Raw genomic sequence first — 23502 nt, 5'->3', positions numbered from 1 at the left:
AAATTTATATTAACTCTACACCAAGGCTAGGTTAATCCCTAATTTTATAGAAAGACAGGAGGCTTCATATTTTGCATTTTTAATGCCCCGAAAGAAGAGAAAAAGCGGCATGCGCAGCGGGGCGAAAATAAAAGGTTCGGAACATAGATTCCAGAGACCAGTCCGCCGCCGCGTAGAATGTCCGACAGGGAAGATCCCGCGGAGAAAGCAGCCGAGGCTGCTGCGCCCCTGACTGAATGCGCCCCAAAAGCCCCGGCGAGACAAAGGATCCACCGGATCCACCTAGCGAGAGTAGGTGAAGAAACCGGCTTAAAAGGGCGAACGTAGGATATGAACAGAGGACCGGAAGAAGAGGAACGAAACGGAAGAGAGACAGAAAGATAAGACTGAACACAGTTAGCGACACAAAGACGTGGACGATCCGGGAAGTACGGGTAAGAGACTGAAAAGGAACAAGACTTGGTCCGTTGCCTGACCGAAACCAGGACGCCCTCAGGGGAAAAGGAAAACGAATTAATCAAAATCAAAAGCGCAGATGTCCGACACCCGCCAGAAAGACACGAGACATAAGAGAAGCGCCGTTTTAGCGGAGAGTTGTCTGAAGGACAGGCGGCTGTTATCCGACCAACCCTCCAGAAAGTCGAGAACCCGCGAGACGTCCCAAAAGGTGAAGTACCGAGCAGATGGAGGGCGCGAAACGCGAATGCCGCGGAGGAGACGGCAAACTGATGGGTCCTTGCCAACCCCGAGACCGTGCAACGGAACATGAGCCACAGAGATGGCCGAGCGAAACAAGTTGATGGTGCGATAAGACTTGCCCTGAGAAAACAGATGGGCAAAGAAATTTAACACCGCAACTATAGGCGCCGTAAAGGGATCGTGGTGCTGCGCCACACACCAGCGACACCAGACACCCCAAGCTTGGAGATAAGACCTCCTGGTGTCAGGAGCCCAGGATCCCCAGAGTAGGTCGCGAGCTGTTGACGATAAGTCTGACACCTGCCAGGAACCCCTGAAACAGTTAAGGCCACGAGAAGCAATTGGTCCTGAAGGACGAGGGGATGAAGGTTCCCCTCGGGATCCAGAAGCAGGTCCCAAGAGCCCGGAAGAATGAGGGGATCCTCGCATGACATCTCCAACAATAGGGGAAACCAAGGTTGAGACCGCCAAAGCGGAGTTACCAAAACAATCGCCCCCCCCTGCCTGCTGAGAGCGTGGAGAGTCCTGAGGATCATGGCAAATGGAGGAAAGGCGTAAGCTCCCTGGGGAGGCCAGGGCTGGAGAAACGCGTCCACTGCTAGGGAGAGGGGATCCGGCAGCCAGCTGAAGAAAGCGTCGGTCTGCCTGTTGGCCCGGGACGCGAAAAGGTCTAAGTGGAGAGGACTGCAAGAGAGGTGAAGGGAGTGAAACACGCTGGGAAGGAGACGCCAGTCGCTCGCATCCCTCCAGTGCCGGGAGAACCAGTCCGCCACCTGGTTGTCCTTGCCGGGAAGGTATTCCGCCCGTATGGACAAGTGGTTGTCCAGGCAGTATTGGTAAAGGTCCTTGGTAAGCTCCGTAAGGAGCTTGGACCTGGGACCCCCAAGGTGGTTGATATAACGCACCGCGGACACGTTGTCCATGCGAAGGACAAGGGAACAGTGGGTAACGTTCTTCGTGAAACTGCGTACCGCGAAAGTCCCGGCCAGCAACTCCAGGCAGTTGATGTGTAAGTCTCGCTCCTCGGGGGTCCAGAAACCCCCGGTAGCCGAGTCGCCGCAAGCCGCCCCCCAGCCACCCAGGCTGGCGTCCGAATCGAGGACGAAGTCTGGGGACGACCCGAAAATGGCCCTGCCGTTCTAGGCGTCCATGTGAGTCAACCACCAACGAAGCTCCAAGCGAGCCTCGTCCGACAGAGGAATCACACGGTCGTAGGGAAGGGACTGGCGAAGGCGCCGTGTCTTTACATGTTGAAGGGCCCTGTAGTGCAACGGCCCCGGGAAGATGGCCTGAATGGACGCGGAAAGTAAACCTATCACCCTGGCCAGGTCCCGGAGGGAAAAAAGGGAGCGCCCGAGTAGCCGCCGAATCTCCTTCTTGATGGAGATGACCTTGGAAGGAGGAAGCCTGAGCACCGCCGCCACCGAGTCCACGGTGAAGCGGAGGAACTGAATGGTCTGAGTGGGGACTAGGACAGATTTCGCCTGGTTGATGACAAACCCCAGGTCCTGAAAGAGCTGGACCATGAGGGAGGTGTCCCGCTGAAGAGTATCCACGTCGTGAGCTATAAGGAGCACGTCGTCGAGATAGATGATGGAGCGAACGCTGCGGGCGCGGAGGGACTCCATGACCGGCTTGAGGAGTTTGGTAAAACACCAGGGCGCGGAACTTAGGCCGAGACACCAAGCTAGACACAAGGCACTACCAGGGAAGAGCACTGCCCACGCGAGGGAAAGGGAAACTCACCGCAGGACGGATAAGAGCCGCCGCGGGAGGAGAGAAGAAGACAGCTAATCACATGGACCGACGAGGTGGGACCACGGAGGAGACAGATAACGGTTTAGTATGTAGGGATGGTAAGAATAAAGTATAGGCCAAAAGTTGAAAATCATAGAATGTATATGTAGAAAATAAAACAGAGTATAAAGGGAAAATAGATGGAACTACTAGCAACTAAAATGGTCAGTAATATGGGTAAAATGCACAAAAAAGAATACAATATGTGCCAATCTGGCAGATATTAATAATCTCACATAACATGGAAAGTTCTCACCTTTGGAGGCAAGCAGCAAAGAAAGAGAAGGAGCTGCAGTTTGCTGAGATTGATATAGACTTTACTTGTTTCTGATTGGTTGTTTTTATTGTTTGTTGTTAACTCTTTTGCTGCTGGAGGTAATCAGTAAAGAAGGTTATGCAAAATATGAAGCCTCCTGTCTTGCTATAAAATTAGAATACATCCTTCAACACAATATCCGGGAAGGACAGAATAACATGAGACATAAATAATTACATTAATTGGGGAGGTAGACATAGAATGATGACAGATATATAATTGAATTGAAATAGACAATGGCTAGGACACAGAGCTAACAGGAGCTAAAAGGATTAACAGCTACTGGCTGCATATTTGGTATTTTTATAGCAAGGAGGCTTCATATTTTGCATCACTTTCTTTACTGAATAACCTCCAGCAGTAAAACGGTTAACATGAAAAAAAACCATAACCAATAAGAATAGAGCCCAAGACCCTATATCAGTCCAAGAGCCCAGCCACTCCTGCTCTTTCTTTGCTGCTTATCTTTCAGGTAAGAACCTTCCAGTTTATTTCAATATTGTTTGGTTTTCTCCCTGACGCAGCGTGGACTGTTGCTGCTCCCGTTCGGTTTGTCTTTCCAACTGCGCAGTGCTCTATCTCTGACTGCGCAGAGGTAGTTTGCTGGCTATGTGGTGCAGTCGCCATTTGGGGTTGCGCCGTGTGGTCCTTGCTTCTTACAGCGAATGTTTCTATTTTATGTTTAGCTCGTTGTTCTGTGGTTGCTACGGTTTTCGGTTGGCCTGTCTGTCCATCCCTCTATCCCCTTGGGGAGTGGCTCTACGCTTGGCCGCAGGCCTTCTGCACGTGGCCTGGGCAGCTTTTCCCTTAATTTTGGGCCCCTAGTTCTGTCACTAGGCCTCTCCACGCGGTCAAGACTGCTCACCGAGCTCACCAAGGACCTTTACCAGTATTGTTTGGACAACCATCTGTCCAACCAAACGGATTATCTTCCCGGGAAGGACAACCTAGTGGCAGACTGGTTTTCTTGCCATTGGAGGGACGTGGGCGATTGGCGCCTTTTCCCGAGCGCTTTTCGTGGTTCCTGCTGCTCCTGGAAATGTCGTGTGCGGATCAGTTGGCCCGTCCATCGTCATGGGACTTACTGCTGGATCCAGAGGGGAACCCGCACTCCCTCATTCTTCAGGATCGTTGCTGGCCTGGACTGTTTCCAGGGATTCTGGGATATGTCCAGGCTATAGGCTACGGCTCGAGGCCTGCTCTGGGGAGTCTGGGCGCCTGGCACCAGAAAATACTAACATCAGGCTTGGAGAGTCTGGGGTCGCTGGTGTCTGGAACACCATTTTGATCCCTTTACGGCCCCTATAACGACCAGTTTTTTGCACATCTCTTTTCCCAGGGTAAATCATATCACACCACTAATGTTTTTCGTTCGGCTATCTCAGCGGCTCACGTTCCAGTGGAGGGGCTTGGGGTCGGTAAGGACCCTTCAATTTGCCGTCTTTTGCGGGGCATTCAATCTTCCAGACCCCCTAAGGCACGCCTATGCCTCCTTCTGGGACGTCTCCAAGGTTCTCGGTTTTCTGGAACGTTGGCCAGACAATGACCTTTTGTATTTTTGTCAGCTGTCCGCTAAGCTGGCCCTGCTTCTATGCCTCATTTCTTTTCGTCGCGTTTCGGACGTTCGTGCCTTCGATGTCGATTAGTTTTCTTTTTCCCCCGAGGGTACTTCCGTTTTGCGCAGGACCAAATCCCACTCAGTATCCGTTGCCTACTGTCACGCCCCATCCAGGCTGCGGAGCTGCATACCTCTGAATTTCCCAGTCTCGCTAGAGTTCCCCTTTGCTGTAATCCATTCCTGGATTTCCTTATGCTCTGTACTGTGCTTCTGATTCCTTGATTTCAGTTCTGCTCTTTGCTTCAGCTCTGTTCTCTTTATAAGGTGTGCCCCACCCGTTATATTTGTTTCAGTCTGCAGTCTACAGGTATGTCTTTCTGATATGTGTTTAGCTTCAATGTTCAGTTTATTAGTACATCAGGAGGCAGGGTTTAGCGTTAGGACCCACCGAATATTGGAGTACTTTGGCGTATTGGTGGGCTAAGCATACTATTGCCGTAAGGTCATCATATAGTCCTAGGCTAGTCCTGTATTTATGTGTGTAGCCTGTCCCTGTAACCTGTATTGCTCATTCTGCAACCTGCTTCTACTCCTCCTGCCTTTTCTGTTCTTAGCTCCAGATATCTCTATATCCTGTTATCTGTACTGCATACCTCCTGCTGCTATTGCACAGTGACTCCTGCAATTCCATCATTGGGCGCTCTGGGTCATTACAGTCGTCTGTATGGACACAGTACGTGACACCTACCTTTATTTTCCTGACAGGCCTAGGTTATGTGTGGCACGTTGTGGTCAGTCTTATCTGGCGGTTTCGGAGCAATATCGTCCTGCTCCTTCCAGTCTCCTCTTTATCTCTTTCGTATGCCCGTTTAAACCCATCTCCGTTCCAACTTTAGCCAGATGGATCAGATGGATCCTTCATTTGGCAGGTTGTTACCACTGCGGGTCCCGGCGCTGGCGGACGCAGGTCCGTCCGCAGCTCGCAAAGACCTGATGTCTCTGTCACAGGTCCCGGCGCTGGCGGACGGAGGTCCGTCCGCAGCTCACGGAGACCCGATACTGTCACCCCGGGTTCCGTGGACTGCGGGCGCTCCCCCCGCTTGCGGCGCGCGGATGCTCGGGGCGCCGCTTGTTCCCGCTGGCGGTCGATCCCTTGACGGCCGGTACGGGAGAAGGAGGGGCTGTTGGGGAACTCCTCGGCGAGCAATCATACGATTGCTCGTCAGCTCAGGAGTTCCCAGGGAGTTACTTACCTCCCCTCCGGTCGTCCGTCACTCCTCTGGGGGCGCAGCTGTGCTGCCGGGCTGTCCCGGGGAATTGATGGACGGCTGGGAGGCGTGGCCTTGTCGTCAGCTGGAGGAGGGGCCTGAGAGTGGCGCCATATTTAAAAGCCGGTCTGTGCTACTCTCAGGTACCCTGTTGTTGTCTATTCAAGTGCTCCTGTGTTTTGCTGCGTTTTGACCTGTGTTTTGACCCTTGCATTTCCTGACTACGTTTTGCCTTACGATTCTGTACCTCTGCCCGTGATTCCTGTGTACCGACCCGGCTTGGCTGACTACCTCCCCATGTTTTGAACCTCGGCTTGTCTGACTACCTCCTTCGTTATCGACCTGGCTACCCTGACCATTCTTCTGTGTTTACCCCTTTTGTTCTGATTTGCTGGTATTCCGCATATTGCATTTTGCTATTTTTGCGCTATGTCGGTTCAGCGATTATTCTCTTTTCCTGTGAAAAGTGTACCCATGTAAACTATATATTGTTTTTTCAAGGAGAGATAGAGCTTTCTTTTGATACCATAGTTGGATAATTAGCTGAAAATGTAGAATGAGAAATTTAGTAAAAACTAGCGAAAATTAGAAAAAAACACCTAATTTAAATTATCAATATCAGTCAGTTCAGTATCAGTTCAGGTGTCCTGATTTCAGAAATACCTAATTTATATAGAATTTCCATACTTTCCCACCACATATAGGCAACATACTATAAGGTGTACATTACTTTATACAAAGCGTTACATTAGGTATGATGGGACTGCAACTCTAATTTTAAACAAATAAACCAAAACCACCCACAAAGGTATATACCTCTGTAAAGCAGACAATCCAGGTTATCCTATCAGGGGTATTTGGGCATTCTACATGCAGTTATTTGGCCACCAATTACTGTCAAAGGTGGCCGCAGAAATTAGTTCCTGTGGTTTTTTTCACCAACGCTTCTTAGTATTTTGTAGTATTCTTAGGATTTTTTGTACAGGGTATGTGTTACAGCAACAGTTTTTTCTGTGGTTTTCTGGACATTACAGGGTACAAACGGGACCATGCACGTTATAGATTCCAAACGTGAAATTTTCACATTTTGCTTTAGTAGACCTATGTTTCATTTGGGCCTGTTTAGCACCCCCCTAATTATAAATACCCCCATAAAAGTATATATTTATGTAAAGCAGACAACCTATCTCATCAAGAGCATTTGGACAATTTTTGGACTTTTTCACCAACACTTCTGTGTTGCTGAGGATTTTTGGCACAAGGTATGTGTTACGGCAGAGAAATCAGCCTAAATTGTTCAGCCACCTCTCCTGATTACGGACATAACCCACATGCCTAGTTTTTGGTGGTTTTCTGGACATTACAGGGCATAAGTTGTAACATGGTTTTCTCTCCGATAACACTGTGATGTCTGGCTCTCAGGTGTCTTTTATACAGGTAACGAGCTGAGATTAGGAGCACTCTCTTAAAGGGAGTGCCCCTAATCTCAGCTTGTTACTTGTATAAAAGACACCTGTCCACAGAAGCAATCAATCAATCAGATCCCAAACTCTCCACCATGGCCAAGACCCAAGAGCTGTCCAAGGATGTCAGGGACAGATTGTAGACCTACACAAGGCTGGAATGGGCTACAAGACCATCGCCAAGCAGCTTGGTGAGACGGTGACAACAGTTGGTGCAATTATTCGCAAATGGAAGAAACACAAAATAACTGACAACCAGTGTTCCCTCTAAGCTGTGCGCTTTTGCGCCCGCACATAGGTTTTAGAGAGAGCGCATACGTCAGAAAGTTGTGCGCACGTCACCTGTCCAGAGACAGACAGTAATGTCCGCCGCTAGAGGAGCAGGCTCGGTTGGGGAGATCAAGGATCTCCCTCTAACCGGCTTAAAGTCAATAAAGGGAGCGGAAGGTCTGTTAATGCAGACCTCCGATCCTGCTCCCTTGCGATGCGCACGGCAACTGATGCTGTGCATCAGGATTTGATGCCATATCCCAGTGCACAACACTGAAGCCACGCTCACCGCCTTCCGCACGCCCTGCACAGGAAGGACAGGACACAGAAGAAGAAGAGGAAGAACAAAGAGGAGGAGGAAAGTGACAGTGACAGAGAAAAGGAAAAACATTCAGTGAGAGTGGATTAGTAAGTGCGTGAGACTGATGGGTGTTATGCTGTAGTTTATGCTAAATGTTTGTGAATGAGTGTGTGTGTGATAGCATGGCATTGGGGAGGCTGTAATCACATTCCTATCATGCCCAGGTTCAAGCATGTACTGGCTGCCTGTGCATGATAGGAGTGTGATTGCTGTTTGCAGTTTATATATATATATATAAATATTGTTATTGATTTTTGGGGCTAATTTTAGTGTGTTACTTACTTTTAATAAAAGTGTTTTTTTTTTGTTTTGTTTTTAAAGGTGGGGGGCTCATTTTCGGTCAAGTGAATGCTGAATTTTCGGTTTCGGTCCAGAATTTTAATTTTGGTGTATCCCTACTATATACTAGACCAGACACTGAAGTGGTCAATGTCTGGCTCAATGTATAGTGATAGGTGTTATGCTGTACCACCGTCAATGTGTGCCTCAGTATATAGTGATAGGTGTTATGCTGTACCACCGTCAATGTTTGCCTCAGTATATAATAACAGTTATGCTGTACCGCCGTCAATGTTTGCCTCAGTATATAATGATAGTTATGCTGTACACCAGTCAATGTGTGCCTCAGTATTTAATGATAGCAATTATGCTGTACACCAGTCAATGTGTGCCTCAGTATATAGTGATAGGTGTTATGCTGTACCACCGTCAATGTTTGCCTCAGTATATAATAACAGTTATGCTGTACCGCCGTCAATGTTTGCCTCAGTATATAATGATAGTTATGCTGTACCACCATCAATGTCTGCCTTAGTATATAATGATAACAGTTATGCTGTACCCCTGTCAATGTATCCCTAACGATAGAAGCTATACAGTTTTAACATGTGTGTGTGGGGGGGTGCCACATACAGGATCCGCCCCAATACATGCACAATAAAAAATGCCCCGGAGCCTCCGCTCGTGATTCGCTAATAATTTACTTATTCAGTGAGAATTTCACCTTTAAAATTATCAGCTACACTAACTTTGCTTTATATGGACTGTGTGACAGAGCAAAATGGATATTAGGAGAGAGGCTTGTCTGTCAGACAGGCTGACATTACAGTAAGTAATACTGCTGTGTAACTAATACTATATTATCACACTATAATGTAGTGTTATTAACCATGAGCAAGATGTACCAAAAAATATAGAATAACAATTTAAATGTAACATTTGCAGAAGCATATTGTGCGCCCAAAATTTTGGCTCTGGGAAAATTTTAGCACAAGAGAAATTTTTTGTGCACACCACCTAAGAAAAATTATAGGGAACATTGTCCTGGACTCCTAACTACGTCGAGGTAAAGTTGAGTACTTAGTCGACTGAAAAGGTTACGGCCCGGAGGAATGGTCCAGACGCAAGTACACTATTAAAGGAATTAAAGATACCTGAGGAACACCCACCCCCTATATTCTGTTTGTTATATATATGTTTGTCCTGGCTTCCTTAGCACATATAAAGGGTGATAACATCAAGGCATAAACTTGATTAAATGCTAGTGTCACATTTAATTACCCAGTGTTCAAATTCAAACCTGCAATTAGTTTTTATTGTTTTATATAGCTCCTCTGTATTCAGCAGCACTGTACAATATACCGTATTGGCTCGAATATAGGCCGCACTTTTTTCCCCCCACTTTAAGTTTTTAAAGTGGGGGTGCGGCCTATATTCGGGGTCTAGCGCCCGACGCCCGGGACATGCAGTCCTGGGCACCGGACAGGCAGCGGGGTTAGGATACAGATCCCCCGCAGCGGTGCAGGGGACCTGCATCCTTCTCCCCGATACGCTCAGACAGCCTCCCCTGCCAGCACTTCCCACGGGGGGGGGAGGGTGCCGGCACGGGAGGTTATCTAAGCGTTTTACCTCTGCCCACCCCCGACTTACCGGAGCAGACTCCCGGGTGTCTTGCGGGGCCGGCGGGAGACATCTACGCAATACGCGCATGCAACTTCCGGTACCGGTACCGGAAGTTGCATACGCGTATTGCGTAGATGTCCCTCGCCGGCCCCGCAAGACACCCGGGAGTCTGCTCCGGTAAGTCGAGGAGGGGGGGGCAGAGGAGGACAGCGGCAGCGTATCGCGGGGAGGGAGGACAGCGGCAGCGTATCGCGGGGAGGGAGGACAGCGGCAGCGTATCGCGGGGAGGGAGGACAGCGGCAGCGTATCGCGGGGAGGGAGGACAGTGGCAGCGGATCTCGGGGAGGGAGGACAGCGGCAGCGTATCTCGGGGAGGGAGGACAGCGGCAGCGTATCTCGGGGAGGGAGGACAGCGGCAGCGTATCGCGGGGAGGGAGGACAGTGGCAGCATATCTCGGGGAGGGAGGACAGTGGCAGCATTTCTCGGGGAGGGAGGACAGCGGCAGCGTATCTCAGGGAGGGAGGACAGCGGCAGCGTATCGCGGGGAGGGAGGACAGTGGCTGCATATCTCGGGGAGGGAGGACAGTGGTAGCATATCTCGGGGGGGGGCAGAGTGGCAGCATGTTTTTTTTGGTGCTTTTTTAAAGAAAAAAAACTTTTTCTTTAAAAAAGCACCAAACTTTTAGGGTGCGGCCTATATACGGGGGCGGCCTATATCCGAGCCAATACGGTATATATTGAATAAACATGTAGTACTTAAACACACGCGGAACTATCCTGTCTAAGTGAATATCAGTGACAAGAAAAAGGAGATAAGCTAAACATTTTGTTATTTGGCTAGTATAAAAAGGTTGCATTGGTTTAGAACACAAGTGCCTCACAGACATATCATTAAAATAAGAATAAGGATTTGAGGTTGCTAAAACATTAAAGGTGACATAATTTTAACCGGAAGCAACTGAAACTCGTTTCTGCATCTCTCAGTTATTGAAAAATATAATAATTCCAGGTGGGTCACTTAAATATACATAAGTATTAAATCATGGCTAAGTCTCCGTTCTTCTGCTCTATTCTTTTTCTCTCTCTAATTCACAGACTTCATTTCCTGAGCCTCATCTGACTCCTCAGCATGTCCTCACTTCACCTACATTGATCAGTCTGACCAGTACATCCAGCAAAATAAAGAGGAAGCTTGTTTACATCAACAAATTCAATGGCATGTTTACTAGCTATACCTAAAATACAAACACAAAGCGCTGAATATTTTGCCATTTTGTTTAATACACGGACACATTTGGTGCACAATGATTGTATATAAAATGTTTGTTTTACGACTTCATATAAAGTATGTACATGCCCACTTAGAGAACATTTGTGTTTGTAAAAACATATACATTTTATATTTCACTTGAACATAAAACATCTCATAGCAAATGTGCGTAAAATAAACAATATTACATACATTGTAATTTTGACGCCTTATTCATAGCCACAGCTATGAATCTGCTATACATATTTATTTAAATACATATTTATAGTTCCAATCTCCAAGCAATGTACTGCACCCTCTAGCTGCTATTGTTTAGCTTGGTCTAAAAGTCTAGACACCGGCTCATACCAACCAAGCAAGGCTTTGGGGTTTAAAAATGTATCCTTTTCACTCATTCCTCAACCAATGCATACCATGGAAATTAATTTTTTAAATGACACGCTTATTTTAACTTTAAATATATAGTCCCTTACTCGTCCCTGAGCACTTTCACCTATTACATTAGGATACATTATCTACCCCCTGTTCTCAGCGCAATGGTTTTCTCCTGTCACTATGTCCTGATGTGGCCCTGTGATCACGTGAAGAATAGATTAGTCGCGAGGAAAATTTTGCGGACCAATAAGCAGCCGATGGTAACTGTGGTGTGGGCTCTGATTGGGTGCAGTTCTTCATGACGTATACGGATGCGGAAGAGGGGTTGAGTCGGTGTGAAGCTACGGCGTGCAGACAGATCAGGGAGAGGTGAGGGGAGTAGAGGCGTCCCGGGGAAGGGGATGAGGAGGCCGGTGGAGGAAAGGGGGAACGGGAACGGGAGGGAAAAACGAAGGCATCGGGGTGGAGCACGAGTGACATGGGACGTTATCAGGGGTCCTCAAGAATTGATAATGGGCCGCAGACTTGAAAGGACCTCTCAGGAATTGGTCCTGGCTCAGGGGGAGGAGAGTTGTCCACAGGATATAGTTTTGGGTCACAGAGATGAGGTAGAGGAGTTGACGCAGGGACGTGTTAACAGGGATATGGAGGAAAGGGTCTTAGATGGTAATACCGAGCACAGGCCTAAAGAACAGAGCTCACAGGAACGAGTTAAAAGCCATCGGGGGAATAGGGAGTGTTGCAACCCTCAGGATCAAAGCAAGTGCCTAAAAGACGAGGAAGAGAAATGGTTGCAAGGGTATGTGCAGAAGGAACTAATTAGGGGGAGGCAGTTGTCCATAGAAAATGTTCATGTGGAGTCACAAAAGTGGGGCAGGGGCAAGGCTAGTGAGAGATGTTGTAAGGAGCAGTGTAGTGGAAAGTGTGAGAAGTCCCATGGTTTGGAGAATTTCCTATTAGGAGGGTCCCAACAGATAATACAGAAAGTTTCTGCGGGGCAAAATAAACAAAGAGGCTGTATTCGGAATGAGAAGGACCAGGACAGCGACAGCGACAGTCAGAGAAACATAGGCTGTAGCCTCAAATATGAGAGCCTAAAGGATGAAGAGGAAAGTATTTTTGAGGATTTGTATAGAGGACAGGATGAGGATCGAACTCTCATTACTGGTGAACAAAGCGCAGAAGGGAAATGTCAAGATCTTCTATTGGGTGAAAGGGTTGAGTTTTTAAACTTAACTGGATCTGCAGAGGCAATAAGTGAGATGGGGAAGAAATGGGAATGTGATAAAAACATCCCAAACCTAGAGAGAAATGATGAATCCACACAGAGAATATTGTTGCTTAAAAGAGATTATTGCATGCAAGAGGTGCAGGAGCACGTAGGAGGGATTGTGACACGCAGTGAAAACAATGGCAAGGGAAGTTCAGTATTGCTTAGTTGTTGTGATGAAAGTCCAGGAAATGGGTCTAGTGGCAGTGGAGGAAAGGTTGATGTTGAGAGCAGCCACCATCTGCTTGGTGCTACTGGGAACAATGGCAGTCCTTGCTTTGGAGGATATGAAGTGTGGGATAGACCTTGGGATGGAGAAATGGAAGAAAAGGTTTTAGACAGTATAAACCACCAGCATGCAGGTTTTGGGGTATCCTCACAGATGCAAAATAATGGATCCATGGAGGGTACCTTTACAGATGCGAGCAATGGGAAGGGAGAAGGCAGTGGTACTTGGTGTTGGTGCCTTCATCTCTATTTGGGGGAAAGTGGGTCAAAAGAACATGATGAAAATGATAGGAAAGGGGAAGGGGGTGGTGAGTTTGGTTATGCTTTTAGCAGCACTTTGAGGATAGGGGAGGGTCCACATGGGTGCGGTGAAGGAAAGAGAGCCAAAGATGCAGAAAGTGGAACTCCAATTAAGAAGGGAAACAAAATGAGTGACACACCTGAACTTCAGGAGTGGGTGAATTGGTGGCAAGGGTGGGCTGGCTCTTGTAGAGGTTCTGGACGCAGAGGTAAAGAAACTCGCATTTGGGGTTGTAGAGATGTAGCAAGAGGAGAAGGGAAGAAACAGCAGGATGTTTGGGTCCTGAGGGAGTGGACTAGGAGACATGGTGGGGAAAGGAGTGGAGGAGGGCAGATGATCTCAGGAGGTGATGTGTGGGTTCTACGAGAGCAAGAGGCAAACAGGAGAGGCTCTGGGTGGCCACTGGAAGAACAGGATGTCTGGGTCCCTAGGGAGCCCAGGAAAGTGAGAAGTGCTTCTGTAATGACAGGTGAAGCTAAATGGACTCCCAGAAGTGATAAGCCTGGGTTTCTAGATAAAGGGGAATCTTGAATGGGAATGGGTGATTGATAACCTTATCTGAATTGATACTAAATTGTAATGTGTGTGTTGTGTGTCTGTGTTTTAATCGGAAAAGGGAGGGGTGGGTATCATGGCTAAATATTCCTTTGTTAATTTAGTCGCCTTGTCAGGTGTGCGATAAGGCACTTTGGGGTGCACTTTGACTCACTGCACTAAACTGAATTAATGGTGCTGCTTTTAAGATTTTGGATTTAAGGTGCTTAATACAGGTGCTATACAAAGGTGCTGTACACTGCATGCTGATCATTTTATATAGTGTGTATGAGGCCTTGAGGAAATGCTTTTAGAACAGATGTTCCCCCTAGTAAGGGGCATGTTGGGGTTGTGAGGAAGTGTTAATTATAGCGAGGAATAGTTTTGATAACCTTACATGGTGCTGTTGCTCTGGGGCAAATTTCTTTTTAAAAAAAACTACTTGTTAAATTCTCTGAGAACAGCCAGCAATCAAGGTAAGTGGTGCTTGTCATAATATAAGAATGATAAATATGCTATGTCAAAAGATTTGTACTGTGAGTTCATATGGGAACAAGGAACTGAACTGCCTATAAGCTGATAAAATATCCAGCTTCAGCAGTTTTCAAGTGTTTATATGGCTATAGCATTGATAGGCAGTTTTTCTATAATTAGTTTGGTATCAGGGGTTTTACCCGATTAACACTTCGGAACCCTGTTGGTTGCCCGTGTCTGTTTCATGAATATTGTGTTTTTGATTTCTTATATTCTTTAGTTCTGTCCTAGCTACCGTATTTGCTTGATTATAAGACGAGGTTTAAGACCCCTCGTCCTATAATCGGGGTCGTCTTATAATCAGACCTCTGCATCCTCCTGTCTTATGCCCCCCCCCAACTTACCGGTTCTTCTGACTCTCCGGTGTGTAGCCGTAAGGAGGTGCGGTTAGCAGCGGGGGTTGTCTGCGTCCATCGCGCAGACCTTCCCCGGCTGTCAGACATCAGAGTTCCCCGCACCAGTGTCAGAGATGAGAGTTCCCCACACCGGTGCGGGGAATTCTCTCTGACAGCCGGGGAAGGTCTGCGCGATGGACGCAGGCAACCCCCGCTGCTAACCACAACTCCTTCCGGCTGCAGCGGAAGTTGCCTACGCAAATCGAGTAGACGTCTACACGCTGCCCCGATTACACAGCAGGGAGTCGGAAGCACCGGTAAGTGTGTGTGTGTGTGGGGGGGGGTGTTAAATGGGGGGCATAAGGCATTTCTGTAGGCAGAGTGCTCTATGAAATGCCTTTTAACCCCCTTAATGCTAGAGTGGCATAAAGGGGTATAAGGCATTTCCTGAGGCAGAGTGGCACATAGGGGGTTAAAAGGCATATCATGGGACACAGTGGCGTATAGTGGGTTAAAAGGCATATCATGGGGCACAGTGGCATCTAGAGGGTTAAAAGGCATATCATGGGGCACAGTGGCATATAGGGGGTATAAGGCATTTATGGGGCAGAGTGGCAAGCCTGGGGCAGATGTGCATAACTGGGGGGGCAGGTTGGAAAATAAAAGGAATTAAAAACAAAATATTTTTCTCAATCATAGCTTTTATTTAAAAAAAATAGTTTACAATAATTAACATTATAGGGTCGTCTTATATTCAGGCTTTTTCTTTTTTCCTAAATTAATATTCAGATTTTTTTGGGGGGGTCGTCTTATAATCGAGCAAATATGGTATTTATCCTGGTATCAAAATTCTGTGTACTATGCACCCTTTTCCACGCTGAAAGAATCCTTTTTGACCCTGTCAAAGATGTGTAGTGTGTTTTTTTTTTTTGTTTGTTTTTGTACAAGAAGACAGTCTTCCCATACTTTGATGTGTGGTACCATACGCTGATTTCCATGTATTTCGATGTATTATTGCTCACCTATTTTTTTTTGTTTTGTTTTTTTGTTCCCCCAGAGAGCTGAGTTTGGCTGTCATTTGTTTCTTGATCTTCCCCTGTTGTCACAATGAATGCTGTATCACTTGCACCCTTGTGGTGTCTGCTTGTTTTATCATTGCTACCCCCAGCACCAGCAAATGAAGGCAGGAAAAAACTTCAGATTGGTGTGAAGAAGAGAGTGGAAAACTGTCCTATTAAGTCTCGTAAAGGAGACACATTGCACATGCATTACACGGTGAGTATTTACGTGTTGTCTTAATATGTGGTGCTCATGCAGTGCATTGGCAGATGCCATCCCTGTACGTAGACTGCCTCCTCTTTTTGTCTGTGTGTCATGGGGCCTAAAATGATACTGCATGTTTTGTGCTATTTGATATTAAACTCTATCGATGCATCCATTCTTAGCTTTCAAGAAAATTAGGCTGGAACGTAATACCTTCATAACCAAGAGTGTTTGACACCCTAAGGACCGGAGAGTATAATTCCCCTTTTCTTTGTCTTATGTCTGCACACAAAGGGGATACCAGCTATGCATTGCGTATCCTTATCTCGACTACTAAATCTGGTGTGACAGCTTTTTACATATTAAAATAATAATGTTTTATGTATTCCTATGGTTTTAAACAAAGGCCCTACTTGTCCTAAACAAAATGATCTTAGGTTTGTGTTTATACATGACATATAGAAAACGGATATCTGGGTTTAACAAACGTATAACTGACAAACAAAAACTTCAGTGATTAGGATATGAATAACCACGGTTATTTCTGGCATGATGAATCTGTAATACTATAGTAACATCCGAGTTTGGCGGATGCCAGAAAAACACTACTTACTGGAATGCATAGTGCCTACTATACAGTTTTGTGGAGGTAGTATAATGGGCAGCCTGGGCTGTCAGGGTTTGGACTAGGCCCCTTAATTCGAGTGAAGGCTAGTGTTAATGCTACATGATAGAAAAGCATTTTACACAATTGACGTGTAACTTTGTAGCACCAGTTTGGGTCATATATTTTAGGGTATTTTTGTGAACCCAACTAATTTACTGACAATTATAATGTTTTTGTTTCAATTTGTCACACTAAGTGTTGCACTATACATCAACATGGTATCAAAAGAAAGCCTTGAAAAAAAACTACATGTATGGGTACAGCAAAAATTAAAACGAGGAATTTTGGTTGGACAAACCTTGTAAAAATTCAAATGAAGGGGTTCATGTTGATAAATGTAAAACAGTGCACCAGGCATGTAAAAAAAAAAAGGCAAAATATAGCATTGAGATTAATGTTCTGTCTGCGACCACAGGATGGAAGGACTTGGAACCAATAATTTCTGTCACTAAAGGGCAGCTGGCAATGCAACAAACTGTTGTAAAAACTGAGTGGTGTGTTGCGTTGTATAGCTAGAGGCATTAGTATCAGAAAGAGCTCGATGTTTATGCCACTTATACAGGAGACCTAGTTTTTTGTTTTGGAGACACTATCTAAAGAAGGAGACTTCCATTTAAATTAAGGGATTTAACAAAGTGCAGGAGGGAAGTTTATTTCAAAGGAGGACAAATGTTTGAACAAGATTATTAATGTGAAACTAGATGGTCATGGGTTTAGATGTAAGGAAGTTTTGCTTTACTGAGAGATGGAGAGAAATGAGAGTTTTTTCAGAGCAAATGCTCTGAAAAATACCCCTCGTTTTATAATCCATTTCATTCAGTGTGGCTCACAGCAGTTACTACTTGCCAGTCCCTCCCTGCAGTCACACTGACGTTTGGCCCCACCCATTTCCGTATAGCGTCCACACTACTCAGCAACTCAGCTAACTGAGTATAAAATTAATAATTGGGCTGCTGAAAGTTAGGGGAGGTGGGAGTTAATTTAGGGGCAGTTATGGTTAATGGTGTGTTTAGGGTTAATTTAGGGGCAGTTATGGTTAATGGTGTGTTTAGGGTTAATTTAGGGGCAGTTATGGTTAATAGGGTGTTTAGGGTTAATTTAGGGGCAGTTAAGGTTAATGTTGTCTTCAGGTCGGACTTGTTATGCTAGGGCTTGACAAATTTGTTGTGAATCTAGGCGCCAGGTAAAAAAGTTAGGAGCCAGGATTTTTTTAAACTAACAGTTGGTCAGGAGTGATCCGATCATCATCAGCCCACTTACTAAACTCACAGCATTTGACCTGGAAGCACCCTGGACTTTCAGGTCAGTGCTGTTTGTTTTTTTTTTTTAATTTGTTTTTTTTTCATTTTTTTTAACTCTTTCGATGCTGATGTTCCATTGGAGCACAGCATTGACAGATATTTAGTCCCCACAAGCTTGTGGGGACAAATGTTAACCCCTGCAATGCCACGAATGTGTCATACACAATTGTGGCATTGAAGGGGTTAACGCTGCACTGTCGCTCTCATGGAGTGATCAGGCAGCAGGGGGTGTTGGGGCTGGTCTCCACACTCATGACGAGACCAAAGAACCCTCTCACCCTGTCCCTGAAGCTGCCTCTGGCAGCTGGGAAGCAATTGCTGGTCTATAGACCAGCCACTGCAGGGGGGAGTCTATGATGACTGCTGTAGGCTTCTATGCCTACAGGAATCATCAAAGGGCTTGTGGGGGCTCGTTTTTTTGCTGTTGCTGGTCTGCCTGGGCTTCCAGGCAGACCACCGGCAGCAGAGCCCCTTACAAAACGGGAGTTAACACCTAAAGCGGCATTGAAGGGGTTAACGCTGCACTGTCGCTCTCGGGGAGTGATCAGGCGGGGGGGGTGTGTTGGGGCTGGTCTCCACACTCATGTGGAGACCGGAGAACCCTCTCCCCTGTCCCTGAAGCTGCTGGGACTCAAGAGGGGAGTCTCTTTGATGACTGCTGTAGGCTTCCATACCTACAGGAGTCATCAAAGGGCTTGTGGGGGCTCGTTTTTGCTGTTGCTGGTCTGCCAGGCAGACCACCAGCAGCAAAGCCCCCAAAACGGGAATTAACCCCTAAATGCCGCGATCACGGCATTGAAGGGGTTAACGCTGCGCTGTTGCTCCCATGGAGCGATCAGGCAGCTGTGGGGTGTTGGGTGAGGTCCCCAGACTTGTATGGGGACCCAATCAACACACAAACCCCTTCCCTGAGGCTGCCTGTGGCAGCTGAAAACACGAGTGCTGCTTTTCCAGCAACCGCGTTTTCAGCCTACAGGATCACTCCGTGGGAGTGATCTCAGGCTCGGGGGCGGGCTCGGAGTGGCTGTGCTGTCTGCCCAGACAGCACAGCGCCCCCGTGTGGTGACTCAGCCTCTTACATCCACAATTTTTTCTGGATGTAAGAGGCTGACAAAACCTAGGCGCCAGGACAAAATTCTCTGGCGACCTGGCGCCTGGGATTTGTCGAGCCCTGTGTTATGCCAGGGCTTGACAAATTTGTTGTGAATCTAGGCGCCAGGTAAAAAAGTTAGGAGCCAGGATTTTTTTTAAACTAACAGTTGGTCAGGAGTGATCTGATCATCACCGGCCCACTTACTAAACTCACAGCGTTTCACCTGGAAGCACCCTGGACTTTCGGGTCAGTGCTGTTTTTTTTAATTAATTTTTTTAATTTTTTTTTTTAACTCTTTCGATGCTGATGTTCCATTGGAGCACAGCATTGACTGATATTTAGTCCCCACAAGCTTGTGGGGACAAATGTTAATCCCTGCAATGCCACGAATGTGTCATACGCAATTGTGGCATTGAAGGGGTTAACGCTGCACTGTCGCTCTCATGGAGCGATCAGGCAGCAGGGGGGTGTTGGGGCTGGTCTCCACACTCATGGGGACACCAAAGAACCCTCTCCCCCTGTTCCTGAAGCTGCCTCTGGCAGCTGGGACTCAATTGCTGGTCTATAGACTAGCCATTGCAGAGGGGAGTCTCTGATGACTGCTGTAGGCTTCCATGCCTACAGGAATCATCAAAGGGCATGTGGGGGCTCGTTTTTGCTGTTGCTGGTCTGCCCGGGCTTCCAGGCATACCACCAGCAGCAGAGCCCCGTACAAAACGGGAATTAACCCCTAAATGCTGCGATCATTGAAGGGGTTAACGCTGCACTGTCGCTGTCATGGAGCGATCAGGCAGCTGGGGGGTGTTGTGTCAGGTCCCCACACTTGTGTGAAGACCCAATCAACACACAACCCCCTCCCCTGAAGCTGCCTGTGGCAGCTGAAAACACGATTGCTGGTTTTGCAGCAACCGCGGTTTCAGCCTACAGGCTCACTCCGTGGGAGTGATCTCAGGCTCGGGGGCGGGCTCGGAGTGGCTGTGCTGTCTGACCAGACTCATGGGCAGACAGCAGCAGCAGCGCCCCCGTGTGGTGACTCAGCCTCTTACATCCACAATTTTTTCTGGATCTAAGAGGCTGACAAAACCTAGGCGCCAGGACAAAATTCTGTCGCCATGGCGACCTGGCGCCTGGGATTTGTCGAGCCCTGTGTTATGCACATATGAGCCCAGGCTTGCCACACTGCCTCCCAGATATGCCACTCCGCCCTCCTAACATATGCCTTATACTAAACACTAGGGCTGCAACAACTAATCGATAAAATCGATGATAATCGATAATGAAAAGAAGAAAAAAATATTTTGTGCCTGTTTACAGCACTGAGGAATATGATGTTGCTATATGAAACAATAAATATTCATTTTATAGCTTTTTTTCTGCAGCTATCCAATAGTAGGGGACTTGGGCTTTCATTTATTTAGCAACATGACATTCACTTGAAATCTTGATTTCAGTTTAGAAAAGTGTTAGCAGATTAACTGAGTCCTGCACCTATATTGAGATGTGATACGTGCCCCATAGCAGCAGCACAATTCTAACAATCTTTCTCTTTCACCCAGGGGAAGCTGGAGGATGGCACAGAGTTTGATAGCAGTATCCCCAGGAATCAACCATTCACATTCACACTGGGTACTGGACAGGTTATCAAAGGCTGGGATCAGGGACTTCTTGGGTATGTACCCTTTCTGGGACTCCATTTGCTCAATAGCGTGCACTTGTGTTCTTGTCTGCCATTATAGTTCTCTAAGGAGAAATGGAGAAACCACAATTTCTTTGTCTGAGATTCCCATGCAAGGTGATGCATCCAAATAGGCTGTGAATCAGTGGTAGCAAATATTTTGGTGTTAATACGTCCAGCAGTGAGTTCTCTCTTCCAATGCATGGGAGACTAAGCTGACTGCTGAAAATCTAGATTCTCCACTGTGAGCAGCAGATGACAGTGTAAAACCGCTCATGCATCCATTGTTTTGAATGGCTGGAGGACTAGAGATCTAGGTCTATCAAGAGACACAACCCTGCTAGCTAAACGCACGTGTTGGGTTCATGAATTCACAGCTGCAGAGCCCTGCTTCCTGATCACTGTGTCATCACCACACATGGAGAGCAGAACAAGAAAGAAAAATAGGGCTTCTCCCCATTTAAATAATACAAACCATATGTACGCTGCCCCAAACCCAGAAGTATATATTAAAAAGAGTAGTATGTAAGGGAGCGGTATGGCCCTCCAACATTTAAAAGGTATTTCAGCCTTCTGTAAAAGACAACTGTTTGCATTACTGTTTTGTTTCTGATACTACTTTAATGCTTCATGGTAGAAGAATGAGGCTGCAAGTTTGTTACTAAAAGCTGTGCTTTTCCTTTCTGCCTCAGTAATCTTTGGGGGGCGGATCTTCCAGGTGTCAGTGATTTATAGGAAAACGTCAACATAGATATATAAGAAATTCACCTTAGGTGAAAAAAAAAAGCACCTTGTTGTAACTTCCTGTTTTCTTGATTTGGATGATTATCCCCCTTTCATTACTTTATGAGAGGTGCCTCTCCCTATGACTGGAAGCTAATTGGCTCTGGCAGCCCTGGGGGCAGGAGTGGCTGGTACAAGACCTGCCCTCCAATCGGTCCTCATTAAAGAATGCCATATGTACTCATTCCAATTACAGGGCTTCAAGATTGTCCTGCATTGCATTTGTCTATGAATATTGCACTTAGGTGAAATCAGGCGTTATTAAAAACTCATCTACACCCACCAGACAAGCCAGAAGACTTGTTTTCCAATGCAATCTTTTAGTTCTACCACCAATGGTCACCTCCCCCCTCTATATCCACTTTATACATGGATTAATTTAGCACAAATGTCTTGATGGTGGTATTATTGAATCTTTTTCAGAATGTGTGAAGGAGAGAAGAGAAAACTAGTAATCCCCTCTGAACTGGGTAAGGAGATAAAAAATGTAATTGTTTGAGCTTATATTTTTATTTAAATCATGATTTCATATGTAAAAAAAAAATCTATGCATCATGTGGTATAATTCTTACCTAATAGTTGCACTAACATGACTTTTCAGAGAATGAGTATAACTGAGTTTTACGGTAGAGTTGAGCATTTCAAGTCTCTAACTTCACTATGTATTCTGAAGAGCCGATTAAGTTCATCCTTCAACAATTTGCCTTTCCCTGCACAATGTAGTTTTTGGGGTTTTTGGGGTTTTTAGTAATCATTTGTTACTAAGGGCCAACATTTGCAAGTTTATCTTCTCCAATTTAAAGGGCTGAGTATGCATAATTTAATATGCCAGGAGACTTTGCAGCAATATCGCTAATTCACTATGCATTGCACAGGGCAGCAGAAGTTGGTCCTTCATAATGTATAGTGAAGTCAAGGAGCTAAAACCACAACCTTCCTGTCAACTCTATTTAGTGAACAGACCCCTTTGTAATTACTTAAAAGTTGCCTCACTGATTTAACTATGCATTATGAATGCTAGCCTGGCCCTTCTTACAGGAGAAGGTTGACATTTTAATATATAATATAGGTGCTGGTCACCCTGTTCATTTTCATACGTCATATGTGTGCAAATTTCATTGATAGATGTTTAATTTCTGTATTCTTAATAAATATTTTGTTAATTGTAAATCAATGTTAAAAACCAGAAAGTCGATTTAAAAATATAAATAGTTGTCATTATTAAAAACTTTTTTTTCTTACAGGGTATGGCGATAGGGGAGCACCTCCCAAAATACCAGGTACTTTTGCATTTGCCTTTTCTCCACATGTCTGGTCTCCTTTATGTGTTGTGGTCTTTATTTAACTGTATTTATTTTTAACAGGAGGAGCTACACTGATCTTTGAAGTGGAATTATTGAAAATTGACAGACGATCAGATTTATAAACTGGGTTGGGTGCCTGTTCCATTCCTCTATGTTGCGGAGAGGACAGTAATTGTGTTAAGGGGGGCAACTTTTCACATGGTATTAAATAAACACAGACTCCAAAAGTGTAGTGTTATTAATCTCCAAACCTATTCTCAATAAGTGGGGGGCCATTGTATCAACAAAATATCTATTGATTGTGATTTGGTAACTTGTCATGTGGAATGAGTCTAGCTTCAGTCTGCATACTATAATGGGTGAGCATACCTTTACATACACCTTAACCATGCAGAAGTTAATGATTCAGATCTTCACATTTACCAGCAATATTGGTTTCACAATTTAGATATGATTTACTATGTTTTACATTTTGCACGACAGGTGCTCTTTAGCATCCGATCCAAACATACAATTTTTGTGTGTGACAGTTATGATTTTCCACACTGTCCTGTTGTCAAGTCTAGCTCAGAGGTTCTCCGCTGACTGTCCCACTGAGCTGTAGAAATTTAGGTCTGTTTTTTGCAAGACTGACCTCAACTACAGCCCCACACTGCATCTCCCAAGCTATAGGTGAAGCGCTGAGGATGTGACATTGTATCACAGCACTTCACTTTAATAGGTTAAGAGGAAAATAGAAACTGTCTGTAACCACACCCCGCATCCTGCTTTGGCTGTGGCAATGTTGGGAAGTATGCTTTAGTTACAAATGCATCTCAAAGTGTATACCATTTAAATTGGCGCACATTAATCTAGAAAACAACGCATTCATTTTCATAGAACTGATCCATGGATGATTAGCCTGATAACTGTATGTTTCCAGTGATTTGAGATA

General features: G+C 45.9%; 1 protein-coding gene across 1 annotated transcript; it reads left to right on the top strand.

Annotated features, from left to right (window-relative positions):
- The first annotated feature begins 11534 nt into the window (after positions 1-11534).
- Positions 11535-22795, top strand: FKBP2 (FKBP prolyl isomerase 2). The gene is made up of 6 exons (XM_053449710.1): positions 11535-11649; positions 15540-15757; positions 20363-20475; positions 21688-21734; positions 22509-22544; positions 22629-22795. Exons 2-6 carry the CDS (start codon positions 15590-15592, stop codon positions 22688-22690), a joined length of 426 nt encoding a protein of 141 aa, XP_053305685.1. The 5' UTR covers positions 11535-11649; positions 15540-15589; the 3' UTR covers positions 22691-22795.
- Positions 22796-23502: the final 707 nt, after the last annotated feature.

The sequence above is a fragment of the Spea bombifrons genome, chromosome 10, assembly GCF_027358695.1.
Source record: "Spea bombifrons isolate aSpeBom1 chromosome 10, aSpeBom1.2.pri, whole genome shotgun sequence".
Lineage (NCBI taxonomy): Eukaryota > Metazoa > Chordata > Amphibia > Anura > Pelobatidae > Spea > Spea bombifrons.
The sequence above is the reverse complement of the archived record's forward strand: the minus strand, read 5'-3'. Positions and strand labels throughout refer to the sequence as shown.

Bases quoted from the DNA above. Each gene is read 5' to 3' on its own strand.
- FKBP2 (XM_053449710.1), top strand. From the start codon at position 15,590: ATGAATGCTGTATCACTTGCACCCTTGTGGTGTCTGCTTGTTTTATCA. The intron at 15,758-20,362 runs GTGAGTATTTAC...TCTTTCACCCAG, and splicing joins CATTGCACATGCATTACACG to GGGAAGCTGGAGGATGGCAC. The intron at 20,476-21,687 runs GTATGTACCCTT...AATCTTTTTCAG, and splicing joins TGGGATCAGGGACTTCTTGG to AATGTGTGAAGGAGAGAAGA.